The sequence below is a fragment of the Stigmatopora argus genome, chromosome 9 (genome assembly GCF_051989625.1).
Source record: "Stigmatopora argus isolate UIUO_Sarg chromosome 9, RoL_Sarg_1.0, whole genome shotgun sequence".
In the NCBI taxonomy this organism is placed as follows: domain Eukaryota; kingdom Metazoa; phylum Chordata; class Actinopteri; order Syngnathiformes; family Syngnathidae; genus Stigmatopora; species Stigmatopora argus.
Window position 1 is genome coordinate 8,466,123 of NC_135395.1, and position 17,601 is coordinate 8,483,723.

The 17,601-nt window shown below is 40.0% G+C and overlaps 2 protein-coding genes across 18 annotated transcripts; one reads left to right on the forward strand and one right to left on the reverse strand.

The window, feature by feature from the left end:
- Positions 1-432: 432 nt before the first annotated feature.
- On the forward strand, positions 433-13,091 carry LOC144082247 (uncharacterized). 17 transcript variants are annotated; one of them, XR_013303200.1, is made up of 15 exons: positions 466-494; positions 610-659; positions 1,167-3,447; positions 3,726-3,764; positions 3,828-3,956; positions 4,078-4,192; positions 4,263-4,723; positions 4,792-4,882; positions 10,689-10,808; positions 11,347-11,464; positions 11,793-11,915; positions 12,017-12,369; positions 12,468-12,611; positions 12,808-12,959; positions 13,053-13,091. XR_013303200.1 is itself a non-coding variant. In XM_077609252.1 (12 exons), the coding sequence occupies exons 8-12, from the start codon at positions 11,453-11,455 to the stop codon at positions 12,884-12,886; spliced, it is 537 nt and encodes a 178-aa protein (XP_077465378.1). In that variant the 5' UTR covers positions 1,133-3,447; positions 3,726-3,764; positions 3,828-3,956; positions 4,078-4,192; positions 4,263-4,723; positions 4,792-4,882; positions 10,689-10,808; positions 11,347-11,452; the 3' UTR covers positions 12,887-12,969. The 17 variants fall into 17 exon arrangements, 2 of the variants coding, with proteins under 2 accessions (XP_077465378.1, XP_077465379.1); XR_013303199.1 differs by lacking the exon at positions 610-659 and having other exon boundaries at positions 433-494; XR_013303201.1 differs by lacking the exons at positions 466-494; positions 610-659 and having other exon boundaries at positions 1,126-2,092; positions 2,253-3,447.
- Positions 13,092-13,294: 203 nt separating this feature from the next.
- LOC144082246 (uncharacterized) lies at positions 13,295-17,488 on the reverse strand. The gene is made up of 10 exons (XM_077609251.1): positions 16,650-17,488; positions 16,483-16,569; positions 16,088-16,243; positions 15,814-15,870; positions 15,504-15,740; positions 14,846-14,992; positions 14,583-14,769; positions 14,385-14,515; positions 14,192-14,245; positions 13,295-14,000 (listed from the first exon to the last, which is right to left on the reverse strand). The coding sequence occupies exons 1-10, from the start codon at positions 17,361-17,363 to the stop codon at positions 13,869-13,871; spliced, it is 1,902 nt and encodes a 633-aa protein (XP_077465377.1). The 5' UTR covers positions 17,364-17,488; the 3' UTR covers positions 13,295-13,868.
- Between the last annotated feature and the right edge of the window lie 113 nt (positions 17,489-17,601).

The following is a 17,601-nucleotide window of genomic DNA, read 5'->3' on the forward strand; positions in this document are numbered from 1 at the left end:
AAAAGCCTTAAGATTTTAGCTCTTGGACGCCACACATTAGTCATAAAGTATTATTTCTGTACGTATATATGTACTTAACTGCGTAGTAGCCAAACCCAACGGGAGATGGAAAATGACTACTATATATATGGTTAAAAAATAGATATAATTCGTAAGAAGGCTAGTTTAATTTTTTTAGTAATGTTGTGCTTTGTTCTTCCGACCTACTAATGTACCAACTATTTACTCACTCATTAAACCTAACCTATATACAAAATAGCTCTGGTCTATCTTATGGTACCAATATAATGCAATTTTTAAGAATAAACCATTCATTGATTCAATAATGTTCTGTACTGCTGTTCCTCGGAAGGCCTGTAGGGGTGCTGGACCCTATCCCAGACAACTTTGGGTTGCCAGCCAATCGCAGGGCACAGAGACAACCACGGGGCCGCTCATTAAGTTAACTGACTTCAGGTGCTAGACGCACTCTACCTCACATCGATTGTCCGTCGGTAAGGATAATCAATAATTATAACATCTATTTTGTCATCTTACGAGTTGCTTACTTGTTATAATGAACAAGTGTGCGTTTATTTTGATGTCTTACGAGTTGCTTACTTGTTATAGTGAACAAGTGTGCGTTTATTTTGAGGTGAAGATCGCCATGTTGAGCTCCGGTAAGCAAGCCTGGGTTAAGGTTAAACCTCAATGTTAAATTCTAATGTTATTTTACTAAATTATGGTTTGTTCAAGGATTCATGAGAACAAATCGGCGTTCTTAACGCGATGGTTATTGTTACGGGATTCAAACTGTCTTTCTTGTTGAAATATCACGCTAATTAGTGATTAGCACGATGCTAGCGCTAGCCGCGAGTGGCTAATCGCTACCCTAGCAGAGAGTTCACGTAGTGTTGCTAACTGTAGTTATACTTTATTGTGGATGCTAAATGGGCGTTAGTTAAGGTAATGTTCTTACTCCCATCATTTTGTTTGTATAAAACACTTATTTGTCGGCGCGAATGGGCTAAACGCCATGTCAAGTGTTTTGCTTAATTATGTTAAATGGGATTTTTATTGATTCACACGTTCATTGTACTGGTTGTAGTGTACGTACATGATGGAAATAAGGCTATAAATGTTTGTTTAGAAAGCAGACCTAACTCTGTCCCTATGTGGCTTTTCAGCTGTGGCCCAAAAGTTGACGGACATCTTCTTCCTGGTGGACAGCGGCTTGAGTTCTAACAGGCCTGGGGCCACCTGGTCTGACTGCACCACGCCGGCCTGGCTAAGTACCTCCGGGACACTAAAGTGGAGTTCAACCTGGACGGCATGGATGGACGGACGGACGGACGGACGGCACGGCACGGACGGCACGGACGGCACGGACGGCACGGACGGCACGGACGGACGGCACGGACGGACGGCACGGACGGACGGACGGACGGCACGGACGGACGGACGGCACGGACGGACGGACGGCACGGACGGACGGACGGCACGGACGGACGGACGGCACGGACGGACGGACGGACGGCAGGGACGGACGGACGGCAGGGACTTTTCTCCCCAGTGGAGTTTTTTGGACACTTTTCTCCCCAGTGGAGTTTTTTGGACACTTTTCTCCCCAGTGGAGTTTTGGACACTTTTTGGACACTTTTCTCCCCAGTGGAGTTTTGGACACTTTTTGGACACTTTTCGCCCCAGTGGAGTTTTGGACACTTTTTGGACACTTTTCTCCCCAGTGGAGTTTTGGACACTTTTTGGACACTTTTCTCCCCAGTGGAGTTTTGGACACTTTTTGGACACTTTTCTCCCCAGTGGAGTTTTGGACCCTTTTTTTCCCTTGGACGTTTGGACACTTTTTTACCCGTGGATTTATGGACACTTTTTTTTACCGGTGGACTTTTGGACACTTTTTTACCGGTGCAGGTAAGTATTTTGGTCTTTGAGTTTTGATTTGTGGACACTTTTCTCCCCAGTGGAGTTTTGGACACTTTTCTCCCCAGTGGAGTTTTGGACACTTTTTGGACACTTTTCTCCCCAGTGGAGTTTTGGACACTTTTTGGACACTTTTCTCCCCAGTGGAGTTTTTTGGACACTTTTCTCCCCAGTGGAGTTTTTTGGACACTTTTCTCCCCAGTGGAGTTTTGGACACTTTTTGGACACTTTTCTCCCCAGTGGAGTTTTGGACACTTTTTGGACACTTTTCGCCCCAGTGGAGTTTTGGACACTTTTTTACATGTGGATTTTTGGACACTTTTCTCCCCCAGTGGAGTTTTGGACACTTTTTGGACACTTTTCTCCCTAGTGGAGTTTTGGACACTTTTTTTACCTGTGGATTTTTGGACACTTTTCTCCCCCAGTGGAGTTTTGGACACTTTTTGGACACTTTTCTCCCCAGTGGAGTTTTGGACACTTTTTGGACACTTTTCTCCCCAGTGGAGTTTTGGACACTTTTTTACCCGTGGACGTTTGGACACTTTTTTTCCCTTGGACGTTTGGACACTTTTTTGCCCGTGGATTTATGGACACTTTTTTACCGGTGGACTTTTGGACACTTTTTTACCGGTGCAGGTAAGTATTTTGGTCTTTGAGTTTTGATTTGTGGACACTTTTCTCCCTAGTGGAGTTTTGGACACTTTTCTCCCCAGTGGAGTTTTGGACACTTTTCTCCCCAGTGGAGTTTTGGACACTTTTTGGACACTTTTCTCCCCAGTGGAGTTTTGGACACTTTTTGGACACTTTTCTCCCTAGTGGAGTTTTGGACACTTTTTTTACCTGTGGATTTTTGGACACTTTTCTCCCCCAGTGGAGTTTTGGACACTTTTTTTACCTGTGGATTTTTGGACACTTTTCTCCCCCAGTGGAGTTTTGGACACTTTTCTCCCCCAGTGGAGTTTTGGACACTTTTTTTACCTGTGGATTTTTGGACACTTTTCTCCCCCAGTGGAGTTTTGGACACTTTTTGGACACTTTTCTCCCTAGTGGAGTTTTGGACACTTTTTGGACACTTTTCTCCCTAGTGGAGTTTTGGACACTTTTTTACCTGTGGATTTTTGGACACTTTTCTCCCCCAGTGGAGTTTTGGACACTTTTTGGACACTTTTCTCCCCAGTGGAGTTTTGGACACTTTTTGGACACTTTTATCCCCAGTGGAGTTTTGGACACTTTTTGGACACTTTTCTCCCCAGTGGAGTTTTGGACACTTTTTTACCCGTGGACGTTTGGACACTTTTTTCCCTTGGACGTTTGGACACTTTTTTACCAGTGGATTTATGGACACTTTTTTACCCATGGATTTATGGACACTTTTTTACCGGTGGACTTTTGGTCATGGACGGACGGACGGACGGACGGACGGGCGGACGGACGGACGGGCGGACGGACGGACGGACGGGCGGACGGACGGACGGGCGGACGGACGGCATGGACGGGCGGACGGCAGGGACGGACAGAGGGATCAAGGTGAGTGCAAAGTTCGTCATACTTTGCTAAAAAACGTAAATAATTTATTGGAAAATGTTCAAAGAAAAACATCTGCACATTTTTAACTGTAGCTTTTTTATTTTGCAATCAAAATACAAATCAACCATTATACCATTTGGAGTTAAACACAATGGGAAAAAAAATCAATTCATTTCTAGCATTTTGAGTTGAATCATTGAAAGTGGCAGAAGCAGACTTGAAAGAAAATGGCCCATTTCTAATCATCCTAATCGGACAGCGCTTTGTCTGTCCCGCAGGAGTGACGGAGCTGCTCACGTTCATCCGAGACAACTGCGGTGAGTCGGCCACGCCGGCCCGTGTCGTCGTCCAATCGCAACCCCGTGTTTGCTCTCTTTCAGCGTGCTCCACGGTTACGTGTAAACTAGGAGTCTTGAGGCTCTGTCGTTGGTGTAAGTGACTGGCGGCCATCTTACGACAGGCACTCTGAATTGACTCCATTCTTAAAAGCTTTGAAAGCTTTGAAGGAGGTAAGTGATCCAAGATGGCGGCGCGCAGGGGTGCAGCTGGCTCTTGCTCTCCAGTTTGGTGTTTTGTTTCCGCAGTCTTGTCGTTGTTTGCTAACATCTGCCCGGCAAACTTTTTCTACAGTCGCCAGGATTTGGTCGCTCTCGGGAGGAGGTGCCATATATCCATCACAGCAGATTGCCAACGAACCTGCAATGTCCCCGAGGACATCTCGAGACCACCGGGATCTCCGTGGATGGTAATAATATCTTAGATGAGGCCATTTTTTTAGTATTTACCTTAACAGGATGTGATTCTTATATTTTTAGATGACGTATTTTTGGTCTTTTGCCGGGAAGGCACACTTTGTGGAGTAGCACCATCAATTTCGTCCTACGCTGCTGTGTATGATGACAATCAAGGCTTTTGATGATTCCATGATGATGATCAAGCCTGTGTCTGAACAGCCATCTTTTGGCAGGGAGACTGAATTGACTCAATTCGTCAAACATTTTGGTTTAGAACAAACTTTATCGACCCCCCCTATTTTCTGTTGCTTTGGGGATATTTTTGCGCCACTTCCTCTTGATTTTGAGGGAATTTATCGCGTCACTCACCAAAAAAAAGAGGGTTGTTGGAAAAAATACTATAGAAAAGAATTGAAATTCATAAGACAGCTCAACAAGACGTGGAAGAGGTGCTGGCGGCTGTCATGGAGTTCCGTGCGCAGGACGCGGTGCCCATCGTGATCTCACCGAGGGACGTCCTCGCCATCGGCCGTCCCATGCAGGCTAGCCCCGCCCCCCCGTTGCGATTGCATTTGGCCGTCCGCCCGCTTAAACGGGTCTTTGCTTTCAGCTGAACAAGAGCGGGAAGTCGGTCTTCACCGTTCTGTGGAGGGACGTGGCCGCCGAATTGAGGAAGGTGAAGAACTGCGTCATCTGTTACGGTGAGTAGCCACGATAGTATGGTAAGGCTTTTTTTCTTAAAAAACGACATAGTATAGTAAGGCTTTTTTTTCTGAAAAAAAACGACATAGTATAGTAAGGCTTTTTTCTTTTAAAAAACGACATGGTATAGTAAGGCTTTTTCCCTAAAAAAAACACAGTATAGTAAGGCTTTTTTCCAAAACCCCCCGAAATAGTATAGTAAGGCTTTTGTCTTAAAAATCGACATAGTATAGTAAGGCTTTTTTTTCTTAAAAAACGACAGTATAGTAAGGCTTTTTTCTTTAAAAAAAACGACATGTATAGTAAGGCTTTTTCCCTAAAAACGACATAGTATAGTAAGGCTTTTTCCCTAAAAAAACCACAGTATAGTAAGGCTTTTTTCCAAAACAACCCGAAATAGTATAGTAAGGCTTTTGTCTTAAAAATCGACATAGTATAGTAAGGCTTTTTTTCTTAAAAAACGACAGTATAGTAAGGCTTTTTTCCAAAACAACCCGAAATAGTATAGTAAGGCTTTTTCCCTAAAAAACGACATAGTATAGTAAGGCTTTTTCCCTAAAAAAAACACAGTATAGTAAGGCTTTTTTCCCCCCCAAAAAACGAAATAGGGCTTTTGTCTTAAAAATCGACATAGTATAGTAAGGCTTTTTTTCCCAAAAAAACCCGAAATAGTATAGTAAGGCTTTTTTTTCTTAAAAAATGACATAGTATAGTAAGGCTTTGTTCTTAAAAAAAACGACATAGTAAAGTAAGGCTTTTTTTCTTTAAAAAAACGAAATAGTATAGTAAGGCTTTTTTCTTGAAAAAATGATATAGTATAGTAAGGCTTTTTTTCTTAAAAAACGACATAGTATCGTAAGCCTTTTTTAATTAAAAAAACGACATAGTATAGTAAGGCATTATTATTTTAAAAACGACGTAGTATAGTAAGGCTTTTTTTTCTCGTAGAAAACGACGTAGTATAGTAAGGTTTTTTTCTTAAAAAAACGACACAGTATAGTAAGGCTTTTCCCTAAAAAAACGACATGGTATATTAAGGCTTTTTTCTAAAAAAAAACGACATAGTATAGTAAGGCTTTTTTCTTAAAAAACGACATAGTATAGTAAGGCGTTTTTTTCTCTCTTAAAAAAACGACATAGTAAGGCTTTTTTCTAAAAAACGACATAGTATAGTAAGGCTTTAAAAAAAAAAAACGACATAGTATAGTAAGGCTTTTTTCTTAAAAAACGACATAGTATAGTAGGGTTTTTTTTTTCAGAAAAAAACCACATAGTATAGTAAGGCTTTTTTTCTTTAAAAAAAAACGACATAGTATAGTAAGGCTTTTTTAAAAAATACGACATAGTATAGTAAGGCATATTTTATTAAAAAATGACCATGTATAGTATGGCTTTTTTTCTTAAAAAACAACATAGTATAGTAGGGCTTTTTTCCGTAAAAAAACGAAATAGTATAGTAAGGCTTTTTTCTTTTAAAAAATGACATAGTATAGTAAGGCTTTTTTCTAAAAGAAACGACATAGTATAGTAAGGCTTTTTTCTTAAAAAACAACATAGTATAGTAGGGCTTTTTTCTTTAAAAAACGACACAGTATAGTAAGGCTTTTTTTCTTAAAAACGACATAGTATAGTAAGGCTTTTCTCTTAAAAAACGACAGTATAGTAAGGCTTTTTTTGTAAAAAAAAAAAAAACGACATAGTATAGTAAGGCTTTTTTTCTTTAAAAAAAAAAACGACATAGTATAGTAAGGCTTTTTCCCTAAAAAAACGACATAGTATATATAGTAAGTATAGTATATATTTAGTGTATATAGTATATATTTTTCCTAAAAAAATTACATAGAATAGTAAGGCTTTTGTCTTTAAAAAACGACATAGTATAGTAAGGCTTTTTAAATTAAAAAAACGACATAGTATAGTAAGGCATTATTATTTTAAAAACGACATAGTATAGTAAGGCTTTAAAAAAAAAAAAAAAACGACAGTATAGTAAGGCGTTTTTTCTCTCTTAAAAAAACGACATAGTAAGGCTTTTTTCTAAAAAACGACATAGTATAGTAAGGCTTTTGTCTTAAAAAAACGACATAGTATAGTAAGGCGTTTTTTCTCTTAAAAAAACGACATAGTATAGTAAGGCTTTTTTCTAAAAAAAAACGACATAGTATAATGCGTTTTTTCTCTCTTAAAAAAATGACATAGTAAGGCTTTTTTCTAAAAAACGACATAGTATAGTAAGGCTTTTGTGTTAAAAAAACGACATAGTATAGTAAGGCTTTTTTTCTCTTAAAAAACGACATAGTATAGTAGGGCTTTTTTCCGTAAAAAAACGACATAGTATAGTAAGGCTTTTTTTCTTAAAAAAACAAAATAGTATAGTAAGGCTTTTTTCTTTTAAAAAATGACATAGTATAGTAAGGCTTTTTTCTAAAAGAAACGACATAGTATAATAAGGCTTTTTTCTTAAAAAACGACATAGTATAGTAGGGCTTTTTTCCGTAAAAAACAACATAGTATAGTAAGGCTTTTTTTCTTTTAAAAATGACAGTATAGTAAGGCTTTTTTCTTAAAAAACGACACAGTTTAGTAAGGCTTTTTTCTTTAAAAAACGACACAGTATAGTAAGGCTTTTTTTGTAAAAAAAAACGACATAGTAAAGTAAGGCTTTTTTTCTTTAAAAAACGATATAGTATAGTAAGGCTTTTTTACTTTTAAAAAAACAACATAGTATAGTAAGGCTTTTTCCCTAAAAAAACGACATAGTATATATAGTAAGGCTTTTTTCCTAAAAAATTACATAGAATAGTAAGGCTTTTGTCTTTAAAAAACGACATAGTATAGTAGGGCTTTTTTTTCTCTCTTAAAAAAATGACATAGTATAGTAAGGCTTTTTTCTAAAAAAAACGACAGTATAGTAAGGCTTTTGTCTTAAAAAAACGACATAGTATAGTAAGGCGTTTTTTCTCTTTAAAAAAACGACATAGTATAGTAAGGCTTTTTTTAAAAAAAAAACGACATAGTATAGTAAGGCTTTTTTCTTAAAAAACGACATAGTATAGTAAGGCATATTTTATTACAAAATGACCATGTATAATATGCCTTTTTTTCTTAAAAAACAACATAGTATAGTAGGGCTTTTTTCCGTAAAAAAACGAAATACTATAGTAAGGCTTTTTTCTTTTAAAAAATGACATAGTATAATAAGGCTTTTTTCTAAAAGAAACGACATAGTATAGTAAGGCTTTTTTTGTTAAAAAAAAAAAACGACATAGTAAAGTAAGGCTTTTTTTCTTTAAAAAACGACATAGTATAGTAGGGCTTTTTCCCTAAAAAAACGACATAGTATATATAGTAAGGCTTTTTTCCTAAAAAATTACATAGAATAGTAAGGCTTTTGTCTTTAAAAAACGACATAGTATAGTAAGGCTTTTTTAATAAAAAAAAAACGACATAGTATAGTAAGGCGTTTTTTCTCTCTTAAAAAAACGACATAGTAAGGCTTTTTTCCTAAAAAAATTACATAGAATAGTAAGGCTTTTGTCTTTAAAAAACGACATAGTATAGTAAGGCTTTTTTAATTAAAAAAAAAACGACATAGTATAGTAAGGCGTTTTTTCTCTCTTAAAAAAACGACATAGTATAGTAAGGCGTTTTTTCTCTCTTAAAAAAACGACATAGTAAGGCTTTTTTCTAAAAAACGACATAGTATAGTAAGGCTTTTGTCTTAAAAAAACGACATAGTATAGTAGGGCTTTTTCCCTAAAAAAACGACATAGTATATATAGTAAGGCTTTTTTCCTAAAAAATTACATAGAATAGTAAGGCTTTTGTCTTTAAAAAACGACATAGTATAGCAAGGCTTTTTTAATTAAAAAAAACGACATAGTATAGTAAGGCGTTTTTTCTCTCTTAAAAAAACGACATAGTAAGGCTTTTTTCTAAAAAACGACATAGTATAGTAAGGCTTTTGTCTTAAAAAAACGACATAGTATAGTAAGGCGTTTTTTCTCTTAAAAAAACGACATAGTATAGTAAGGCTTTTTTCTAAAAAACGACATAGGGACGTAAGGCTTTTGTCTTAAAAAAACGACATAGTATAGTAGGGCTTTTTCCCTAAAAAAACGACATAGTATATATAGTAAGGCTTTTTTCCTAAAAAATTACATAGAATAGTAAGGCTTTTGTCTTTAAAAAACGACATAGTATAGTAAGGCTTTTTTAATTAAAAAAAACGACATAGTATAGTAAGGCGTTTTTTCTCTCTTAAAAAAACGACATAGTAAGGCTTTTTTCTAAAAAACGACATAGTATAGTAAGGCTTTTGTCTTAAAAAAACGACATAGTATAGTAAGGCTTTTTTATTAAAAAAATGACATAGTATAGTAAGGCTTTTTTTCCCGTAAAAAACGACATAGTATAGTAAGGCTTTTTTTTCCGTAAAAAACGACATCGTATAGTAAAGCTTTTTTTTATTAAAAAAACGACATAGTATAGTAAGGCTTTTTTATTTTAAAAAAAGACATAGTACAGTAAGGCTTTTTATTTAAAAAAACGACATAGTATAGTAAGGCTTTTTTTCGTAAAAAACGACATAGTATAGTAAGGCTTTTTATTAAAAAAAACGACATAGTATAGTAAGGCTTTTTATTAAAAAAAACAACATAGTATAGTAAGGCTTTTTTTCGTAAAAAAACGACATAGTATAGTAAGGCTTTTTTCGTCAAAAACGACATAGTATAGTAAGGCTTTTTTAATTTAAAAAAAACGACATAGTATAGTAAGGCTTTTTATTAAAAAAAAACGACATAGTATAGTAAGGCTTTTTTCTCTCGTAAAAAACGACATAGTATAGTAAGGCTTTTTATTAAAAAAAACGACATAGTATAGTAAGGCTTTTTATTAAAAAAAACAACATAGTATAGTAATGCTTTTTTTCCTAAAAAACGACATAGTATAATAAGGCTTTTTTCTTAAAAAAATGACATAGTATAGTAAGGCTTTTTTTTTCGTAAAAAACGACATAGTATAGTAAGGCTTTTTTTATTTAAAAAAACGACATAGTATAGTAAGGCTTTTTTATTAAAAAAAATGACATAGAAGGCTTTTTTTCCGTAAAAAACGACATCGTATAGTAAAGCTTTTTTTTTATTAAAAAAACGACATAGTATAGTAAGGCTTTTTCCTTAAAAAAACGACATAGTATAATAAGGCTTTTTTTCTTTAAAAAGTGACATAGTGTAATAAGGCTTTTTTCGTAAAAAACAACATAGTATAGTAAGGCTTTTTATTTTTAAAAAAACATAGTATAGTAAGGCTTTTTTATTAAAAAAAACGACATAGTATAGTAAGGCTTTTTTTTCGTAAAAAACGACATAGTATAGTAAGGCTTTTTATTAAAAAAACGACATAGTATAGTAAGGCTTTTTATTAAAAAAAACTACATAGTATAGTAAGGCTTTTTTTCTTAAAAAACAACATAGTATAGTAAGGCTTTTTTTCTTAAAAAACGACATAATATAGTAAGGTTTTTCTTCTTAAAAAACGACATAGTATTGTAAGGCTTTTTTCCCTAAAAAAACGACATAGTATAGTAAGGCTTTTTTTCTTAAAAAACGACATAGTATAGTAAGGCTTTTTTTCTTAAAAAACAACATAATATAGTAAGGTTTTTTTTCTTCTTAAAAAACGACATAGTATAGTAAGGCTTTTTTCCCTAAAAAAAACGACATAGTATAGTAAGGCTTTTAAAAAAAATGACCATGTATAGTAAGCCTCATCTCATTTTCTGAACTGCTTTATCCTCATTAGGGTAGCGGGGGATGCTGGAGCCAATCCCATTTGTCTCCACGCCAGAGGCGGGGGACATCCTGAATCGGTGGCCAGACGATCTTAGGGTACAAGGAGATGGACAACCACACACACTGTATAGTAAGTCTTTTTTCCTTAAAAACAACATAGTATAGTAAGGCTTTTTTTCTTTAAAAAACGACATAGTATAGTAAGGCTTTTTTTCTTTAAAAAACGACATAGTATAGTAAGGGTTTTTTTTCTCAATATACGACATAGTATCCAAAGGGTTTTTTCCCTAAAAAACGACATGGTATAGTAAGCCTTTTTTTCCTTAAAAAAAAAAAAACAGCATAGTATAGTAAGGTTTTTTCCCTAAAAAACGACATAGTATAGTAAGGCTTTTTCCCCCTAAAAAACGACATAGTATAGTAAGGCTTTTTTCCCTAAAAACGACATAGTATAGTAAGGTTTTTTTTTCTTAAACGACATAGTATAGAAAGGATTTTTTCCCTAAAAAACGACATAGTATAGTAAGGCTTTTTTCCCTAAAAAACGACATAGTATAGTAAGGCTTTTTTTCCTAAAAAAAACGACATAGTATAGTAAGGCTTTAAAAAAAAAAAGACCATGTATAGTAAGCCTCATCTCATTTTCCGAACTGCTTTATCCTCATTAGGGTAGCGGGGGATGCTGGAGCCAATCCCATTTGTCTCCACGCCAGAGGCGGGGGACATCCTGAATCGGTGGCCAGACGATCTTGGGGTACAAGGAGACGGACAACCATGCACTGTATAGTAAGTCTTTTTTCCTTAAAAACGACATGGTATACTAAGGCTTTTTTCTTAAAAAACGACTTAGTTTAGTAAGGCTTTTTTTTTCTTAAAAAACGACATAGTATAGTAAGGCTTTTTTCGTAAAAAACATGACACAATGTATAACAAAGCTTTATTCATTAAAAACGACATAGAATAATAAGCCTTTTTTCTAAAAAAAAAACGACCATGTATAGTAAGGCTTTATTTCTTAAAAAAAACGACATAGTATAGAAAGGCATATGTAAGCTACAGCATGGAGGAAATGTTCCCCGCAAGTTACCTAACGCCTTGCCTTGTTTGTTGACAGACTTGTACCGGCGCCCCACGGATTGCGCCTGCATCCAGGAGTCTCCGGCGCCCCAGTGAGCGGAGGCTGACACGGTCATGCAGTTGGGACAGATGCACATCGCCACCGCCTTCGTCATGCCAGGTAGAAAACCGTGTCGCGACCGTAAAGATATTAGCACCGTAGGACAAAAATGTTGTCATCTTAGGCAGTGTTGAGAAATAATTGTCTTTGTGTCATGACAGATGCATTGGACAACGTGGAAGAGGAGTGGGAGGAGAAGAACGGGTGCAGCCGACCGATCGACAAGTCAAGTCCTGCTTGCCTCACCCCGTGACAGCCGTGGGTTTGAGGTGTGTCCCCGTCATTCGGCATACGTGGATGTGGACGAGGGCGACTGGCAGAACAACGCCACCATGCGGTTCTTCGACAGCCGGCGGTTGTGGTGGGAATGCCAACCAATAAAAGTTTGGGTGGCTTATTTGAAATCCTAGCTAATAGCCAGTATCTTTTGTTTTTTTTAGGCCAATTCTTTTAACTAATTTTTATGTAATGTTTAAATGGAAAATTTAATTTTTAAAGTTTTTCTTAGTAAAAGGTAATGAGTCTTTTGTCGCAGGCACCAAGAGTACATCTGCGGGACGCGAACCGGCTTCCATTCGACGGTAGGCATATGCTCTACTGTGTGTGCTAAAGGTAATGAGTCTTTTGTCGCAGGCACCAAGAGTACATCTGCGGGACGCGAACCGGCTTCCATTCGACGGTAGGCATATGCTCTACTGTGTGTGCTAAAGGGCCCTCCCACCTTCCCACTAAACTTCAACCGGCTGAGTATTTTCGGTAAGAGGGCGCTGGAGTGATTTTGGCTAAGTGTGTAAGCCGCCTCCCTACTCAGCATGGTCCTGTCCAATAAAAGTTTTCTTGTCTTTTGTTTTTGTAGGCCAATTCTTTTAACTAATTTTGACGCAATGTTTAAATGTAAAATTTAATTTTTGAAAGTTTATTTTAGTAAAAGGTAATTTGTCTTATGTCGCAGGTGTCTCTCCCCGCCGAAGGCGGGGAGAGGCACCAAGAGTACGTCTGCGGGACGCGAACCAGCTTCCACTCGGTGGTAGGCGCATACTCTACTGTGTGCGCCAAGGGGCCCACCCACACACCCACTAAACTTGGACCGGCCAAGTATTTTCGGTAGGATGGCACTCGACTCAATTGACTAAGTGTATAAGCCACCTCGCTAAAAAGTATGGTCCTGCCCACTCGGTTTTTGTTTGACCTGAAAAGTGAGAAGTTGGAGAAGGCGGGGAATCCAACCGATTACCTTGTGTATGGTAAGTTGCTCTACTATTGAGACCAAGTACCCGTTTGAGCTGAAGAGTGAGAACTTGAAGGATGTGGGAATCAATCCAAGCAACATTTGTATGGCAAGTGGGCACTATACCACATTTTTGGCTAAAAATGAAGAAATGCTGCAGTGGAAACAGGAGCCAGTTTGATAGAGACCAAGAATATATCTGCCTGAATTTGGGAAAAAAAGGTTTAATCCAAAAAGTGGCAATTCCGTGCAAATAAAAAGGCTTGTCTGAAATGTTTTGGCCGACATTTAGTGAAAGAAGCCTTTTTGGACTGCATTAAGGTCCAGTGTCCAGCAAGACATGGTCCAAAATCTCATAAAATGGTCAAGAATGTGTGACTGTACCAAAGTCTGGTTTTCCACAATATAGCAGAGCTGCCAAAAGTAAAATAAAATATTTGGTATAGAGAATGTTCAGATTTTATCACCCCCTTTTTTCCAGTGGGAGTGATGACTTCAACATTTTGACAAAGTGCAAAATGCCAAACTGCCTTCGAATGTGACATTAAGTTAAAATGTCCAACCGAAAACATTTTCCTTTTTCTCCATGTCAATTGCTGAAGAAAAAGAAAAACGTGGCTGGCTCGCTTAAATACAAAATGCGTATGGAGTAGCTTGCTAAAGACTGGTGTGGTGAACGACCGAAAATTGGTCGAATTTGGCAGCCGCGCTATACCAAGGAATGGCGGGTCCATCCAAATTCCACATGCCCACCGTTCCAAACCCATTTTCGCCTTCCAGTCGTCTCACACGATATCGGTGGTCCCGCGGGGAGGCACGTAGACGGTGTGGACGCACTTGGAACTCAGGCCGTTGGAGCCCAGCGTCTGGACGCCGATTTCCACCGGGCCACTCAGGTCCACGTTTTCCACCACGCACTGCAAAAAACGGGTGGCCCATGATTAAGCGACAAAGACCAGCGTTTTAAAAGGAGCTCTTCTAGAGCTAGGCATGTCGCCGATCACAAATCGGATCGGAATCTAGTGGAAATGACCGAGGATTGGAATCAAATTTTGGTTTTCAGCAAAATATGATGACTAGCAAGTCAAAATACGCTTTATAAACAAACCTTGGTGCACGCAGAGCTCATGGCAGATTTGTAGAATTGGCCGTCCCAAAACACCTGAAAGAAGGAAAAGCACTCGGTCATGTGACGAAAAGTGATTTGGATTTCTTTGCAAGAATGACCTCTGGAAAGCATTAAAAAAAGGAGCTTTATATTTGCCAAATGGTGAAAATTCTCCGGACCCAGGATTTCTCACCCTGTAACCGTAGACAAAGGTGCCATTGCTACGGCCCAACTCATCCAGCGTGGGCCTCTCCCAGCCAATCAGGAGGCTCCTCCGACCCACCCGCTTGATGACCTCCACCTCGTGCACCTGCGCTGGAGCACCTGCAAAAGGTCCAGACGTTACCAAACGGATGGGTCGGTACCGCGTGGGAGGGCGCTCTCCAATCACCTGCTCGGGGTCTCGCCGCTGAGATTTTCTCCGGAGAAAGGTCGGACCATTCGTCAGCGGAAGCGGACTCCGTCCCAGAGAATTCCGGGAAAGGGCCGCCAGGCGGACGCCGAACCCGAGCCCGTCCTCGTTGCTTTTTGCCAGAAGACGAATCCGGGGACGCCGTTTCTTCTCTGCTGACCTCCGCCTTGAAAGAAGCCCAAAAAGTGTGTTTTTTGGGAAGGCCACCACGTGGGCAAGGGCTCGACCGTCCGTCGACCTACTCGGCAGCCAATCAGCAAAGTCCGTTGCAACTCCTCTCGGAGGTTGACGATCTTCTCCGGACTGCGCAGTCTTGCGAAGGAACCGTTGGCATTGGTGTTGAAAACGTGGGGTTTTATCGGGCAGCCGTTGCCAGTTTCCTCTGGCGTCTGTGTTGGGAAGGACAAAGAAAAATAGTTTCAGCACAAGGACATTTCAAAATCTGTTTTTTCTAACGCAACTAAAATATTTGACTTCAATTATGGCAATACAACATTTTATGGAACAAATCTGAAAGCGGAACACAAAAATCAACATTTGTTTGTTGTTTTTGTTTTGTAAATAAAAATAAAAGGAGAAAAGAAATGCTATTTTTTCTTTTAAGCCAAAAAAAGAAGGACATATACTTTTGGCACTTTTCCACATCAATATTTGTTTTGCCAAAATGCAACTAAAATTATTATTTTTTTCCTCCTCATGGAAGACCATGTCCCAGAAAATGTCTCCAAAAACCTGCACAAATTCTGTAACACTCTTAGCCACTTTTAACGAATAACTTTTTGAAGTGAAATATGGTAGAATCATTGGAAAAAAATAAATGATATCACGACAAAATGTTTTTCAAACCCTCAAACGTTTCCGCCCCGCTCGCGATAAATATTAGCAAAGGTGAGGACTTACAGTGGTTTGTTGGGGATCGGCGACATCGTTCCCGGGTTCCGATGACGGCGGCGAGGGCGACGACCGGTGATCCTCCGCGGCGCTCCCGGGCACAAATGGCGCCGCGTCTCGGAGCAGTCGGTCGGCTCGACGCGTCAGAGCGGAATCCGCCAGGCCGTGCTGGTGGAGGACATTCAGCATGTGGGCCAAAAGGTGATTCCGCTCTTGACACTTTGCCGCCAGACTGGAAAGCTTGGCCTGCCATTGGACGACAACGTGCCTCATCATCATCATTATTATCATGGCATATTGACGCCAACTATTTCCTCACCTTTAAAGGAAGTACAACATCGTCAGTCTCGGTTCTGGCTTGCTGGAGTTCCTCATACTTGGAGCAAAAAACAAAGGGACATTCATTTGATTTCATGGGTGACGTACCACATTGTCGCACTTTTTGTTCACACTTTGGCTGCGACTTATTCTCAAGTGGGTAACGTTTGCGGAAGAATGAAAAAAAATTCATTTTTAAATTGTTTTTTTGAATGATTCGGCTTAACGGGGCATCAAGTTGACTCTATTGATGAATCAAATGGCTTTTGGCTTACCCGCACGACGAGGCATTGATTTTCCTGGCGGATTTCCTCCGCCCGATGGGCCAAATCTCTCAGTTGGATGACTTCCTGGCCGGCTTGGAATGATTTCTTCTCTGCGTTTTCCCTGGCGGCTTCAGCCCGACTCAGCCGCTGACGTAAGATTGCCATCTGTACAAACGGAAAGTACAGTCATCCTTTGTATATTGCGGTTAATGTAGACCAGTCACGATAAGTAGGGTCATCACTATTATAACTTTTTTTTTTAGCAAGAGTGGCTTCCGCTGACGAGTTCCAGCGTGAATTTTCACATTATGAACTCTAAAAATATCTATATTTTTTAAAATGGCGATAACCGAGGGATTACTGTAGAGCAAAAGTCAATATTCAATGGGAAAACCAGACCAGACCTCTGCGCGTCTCCTGTCCAGTTCTTCTTGAGATTCCTTCAGTTGTCTTTGCGTGGCGTCCAGCGCCCTCCCCCCGTCGCTCTCTTCCTGTTCTCCGTCAAGGTGGGCACCCAAAAAGTCATGGTTTGAATCCTGAAATGACACCAAAGTCCCGTGGGATTTCCTACCTGTCCGGTGGAGCTTCCTGTCGTATTTTGTGCGTTTCCTCCGGTCGTCTTTGTCTCCATCAAATTGGTCTCCGCCGTCGATGGACTGCGATTTTTTTCCGTCACGTCGTCTCCGTCCGCTTTCAAACCGAAAGCCTCCTCGTCTTTTTCCGTGGGCGCCACTTCCTCGTCACCGGTCCGGGGCGACCGGGGCGGTTGGACCTCCTCTCCTCTTTGCGGGGCCGAAAGACGCCGGGTCGAGGTCTCTTTCTGCTCTTTGAGACGGCTGACGGACTCGGACAGGCGAACTTGAACCGCTTTCAGGCCGGCGAGGACCCGGACCACTTGCTCCCTCTCACGCTTGAGAGCGTCCAGCGATCGCGAAATGCCGTCCCTCTCGTCTTTGAGAGCCCAAATGGTCCGGGTCAAGTGGCGTTTCTCCTCGTCCTGGGCCCGGATCCACGGATCCCTTGGGAGCGGGACCGAGCGGCCCAGAGTGAAACTTTTTAGAGCCGGCGTCGTGTCGTCGGTCGGCGAGGGAGGGCGGTGCTCCGGGTTCTGCGGGCTCTCCCGTAACTTTTGCCGCAGCTCCATAATGCTATTGAGATCGTCTTCGGTCTTTGTGGTCAGCTGTCCGATGAGTCCCAGGTGCTCTCGCTTCTCTCGCTCCAGCCGGGCGTTGTCTCCCCCCAGGCGCCAGACGGCCTCCCTCAGCCCGGCGCGCTCGCCGGCCATTTCTCGCAGGTGAGCCAGCGACTCCTCCAGCCGCAGAGCCAAGGTGCCGTTCTCCTGATTGAGGGCCCGGAGAAGGCCGCCGCCATCGTCGGGACCCGTGGCGTCCTCTTCCGTCGGCGTTGCTCTAAACTAAAAAAGCAACAAAATCAAAACCGTGTTTGCCTTTCTTCCTTAATTTGGGACGACAGACGGCGATACCTGATGCGACTTAGACAAAGACGGATGCTTCTCCTCCCCT

What these genes read in the sequence shown, in the direction of transcription:
- LOC144082247 (XM_077609252.1), top strand. An exon ending in CACCGCCTTCGTCATGCCAG is followed by an intron (nt 11,916 to 12,016) that starts GTAGAAAACCGT and finishes GTGTCATGACAG; the next exon opens with ATGCATTGGACAACGTGGAA. An exon ending in CAACCGGCTGAGTATTTTCG is followed by an intron (nt 12,612 to 12,807) that starts GTAAGAGGGCGC and finishes CTTATGTCGCAG; the next exon opens with GTGTCTCTCCCCGCCGAAGG.
- LOC144082246 (XM_077609251.1), bottom strand. Translation starts at nt 17,363, where the DNA reads ATGGCCGGCGAGCGCGCCGGGCTGAGGGAGGCCGTCTGGCGCCTGGGG. An exon ending in CCGATCCCCAACAAACCACT is followed by an intron (nt 14,993 to 15,503) that starts GTAAGTCCTCAC and finishes TTCCCAACACAG; the next exon opens with ACGCCAGAGGAAACTGGCAA. An exon ending in CTTTGCTGATTGGCTGCCGA is followed by an intron (nt 14,770 to 14,845) that starts GTAGGTCGACGG and finishes GCTTCTTTCAAG; the next exon opens with GCGGAGGTCAGCAGAGAAGA.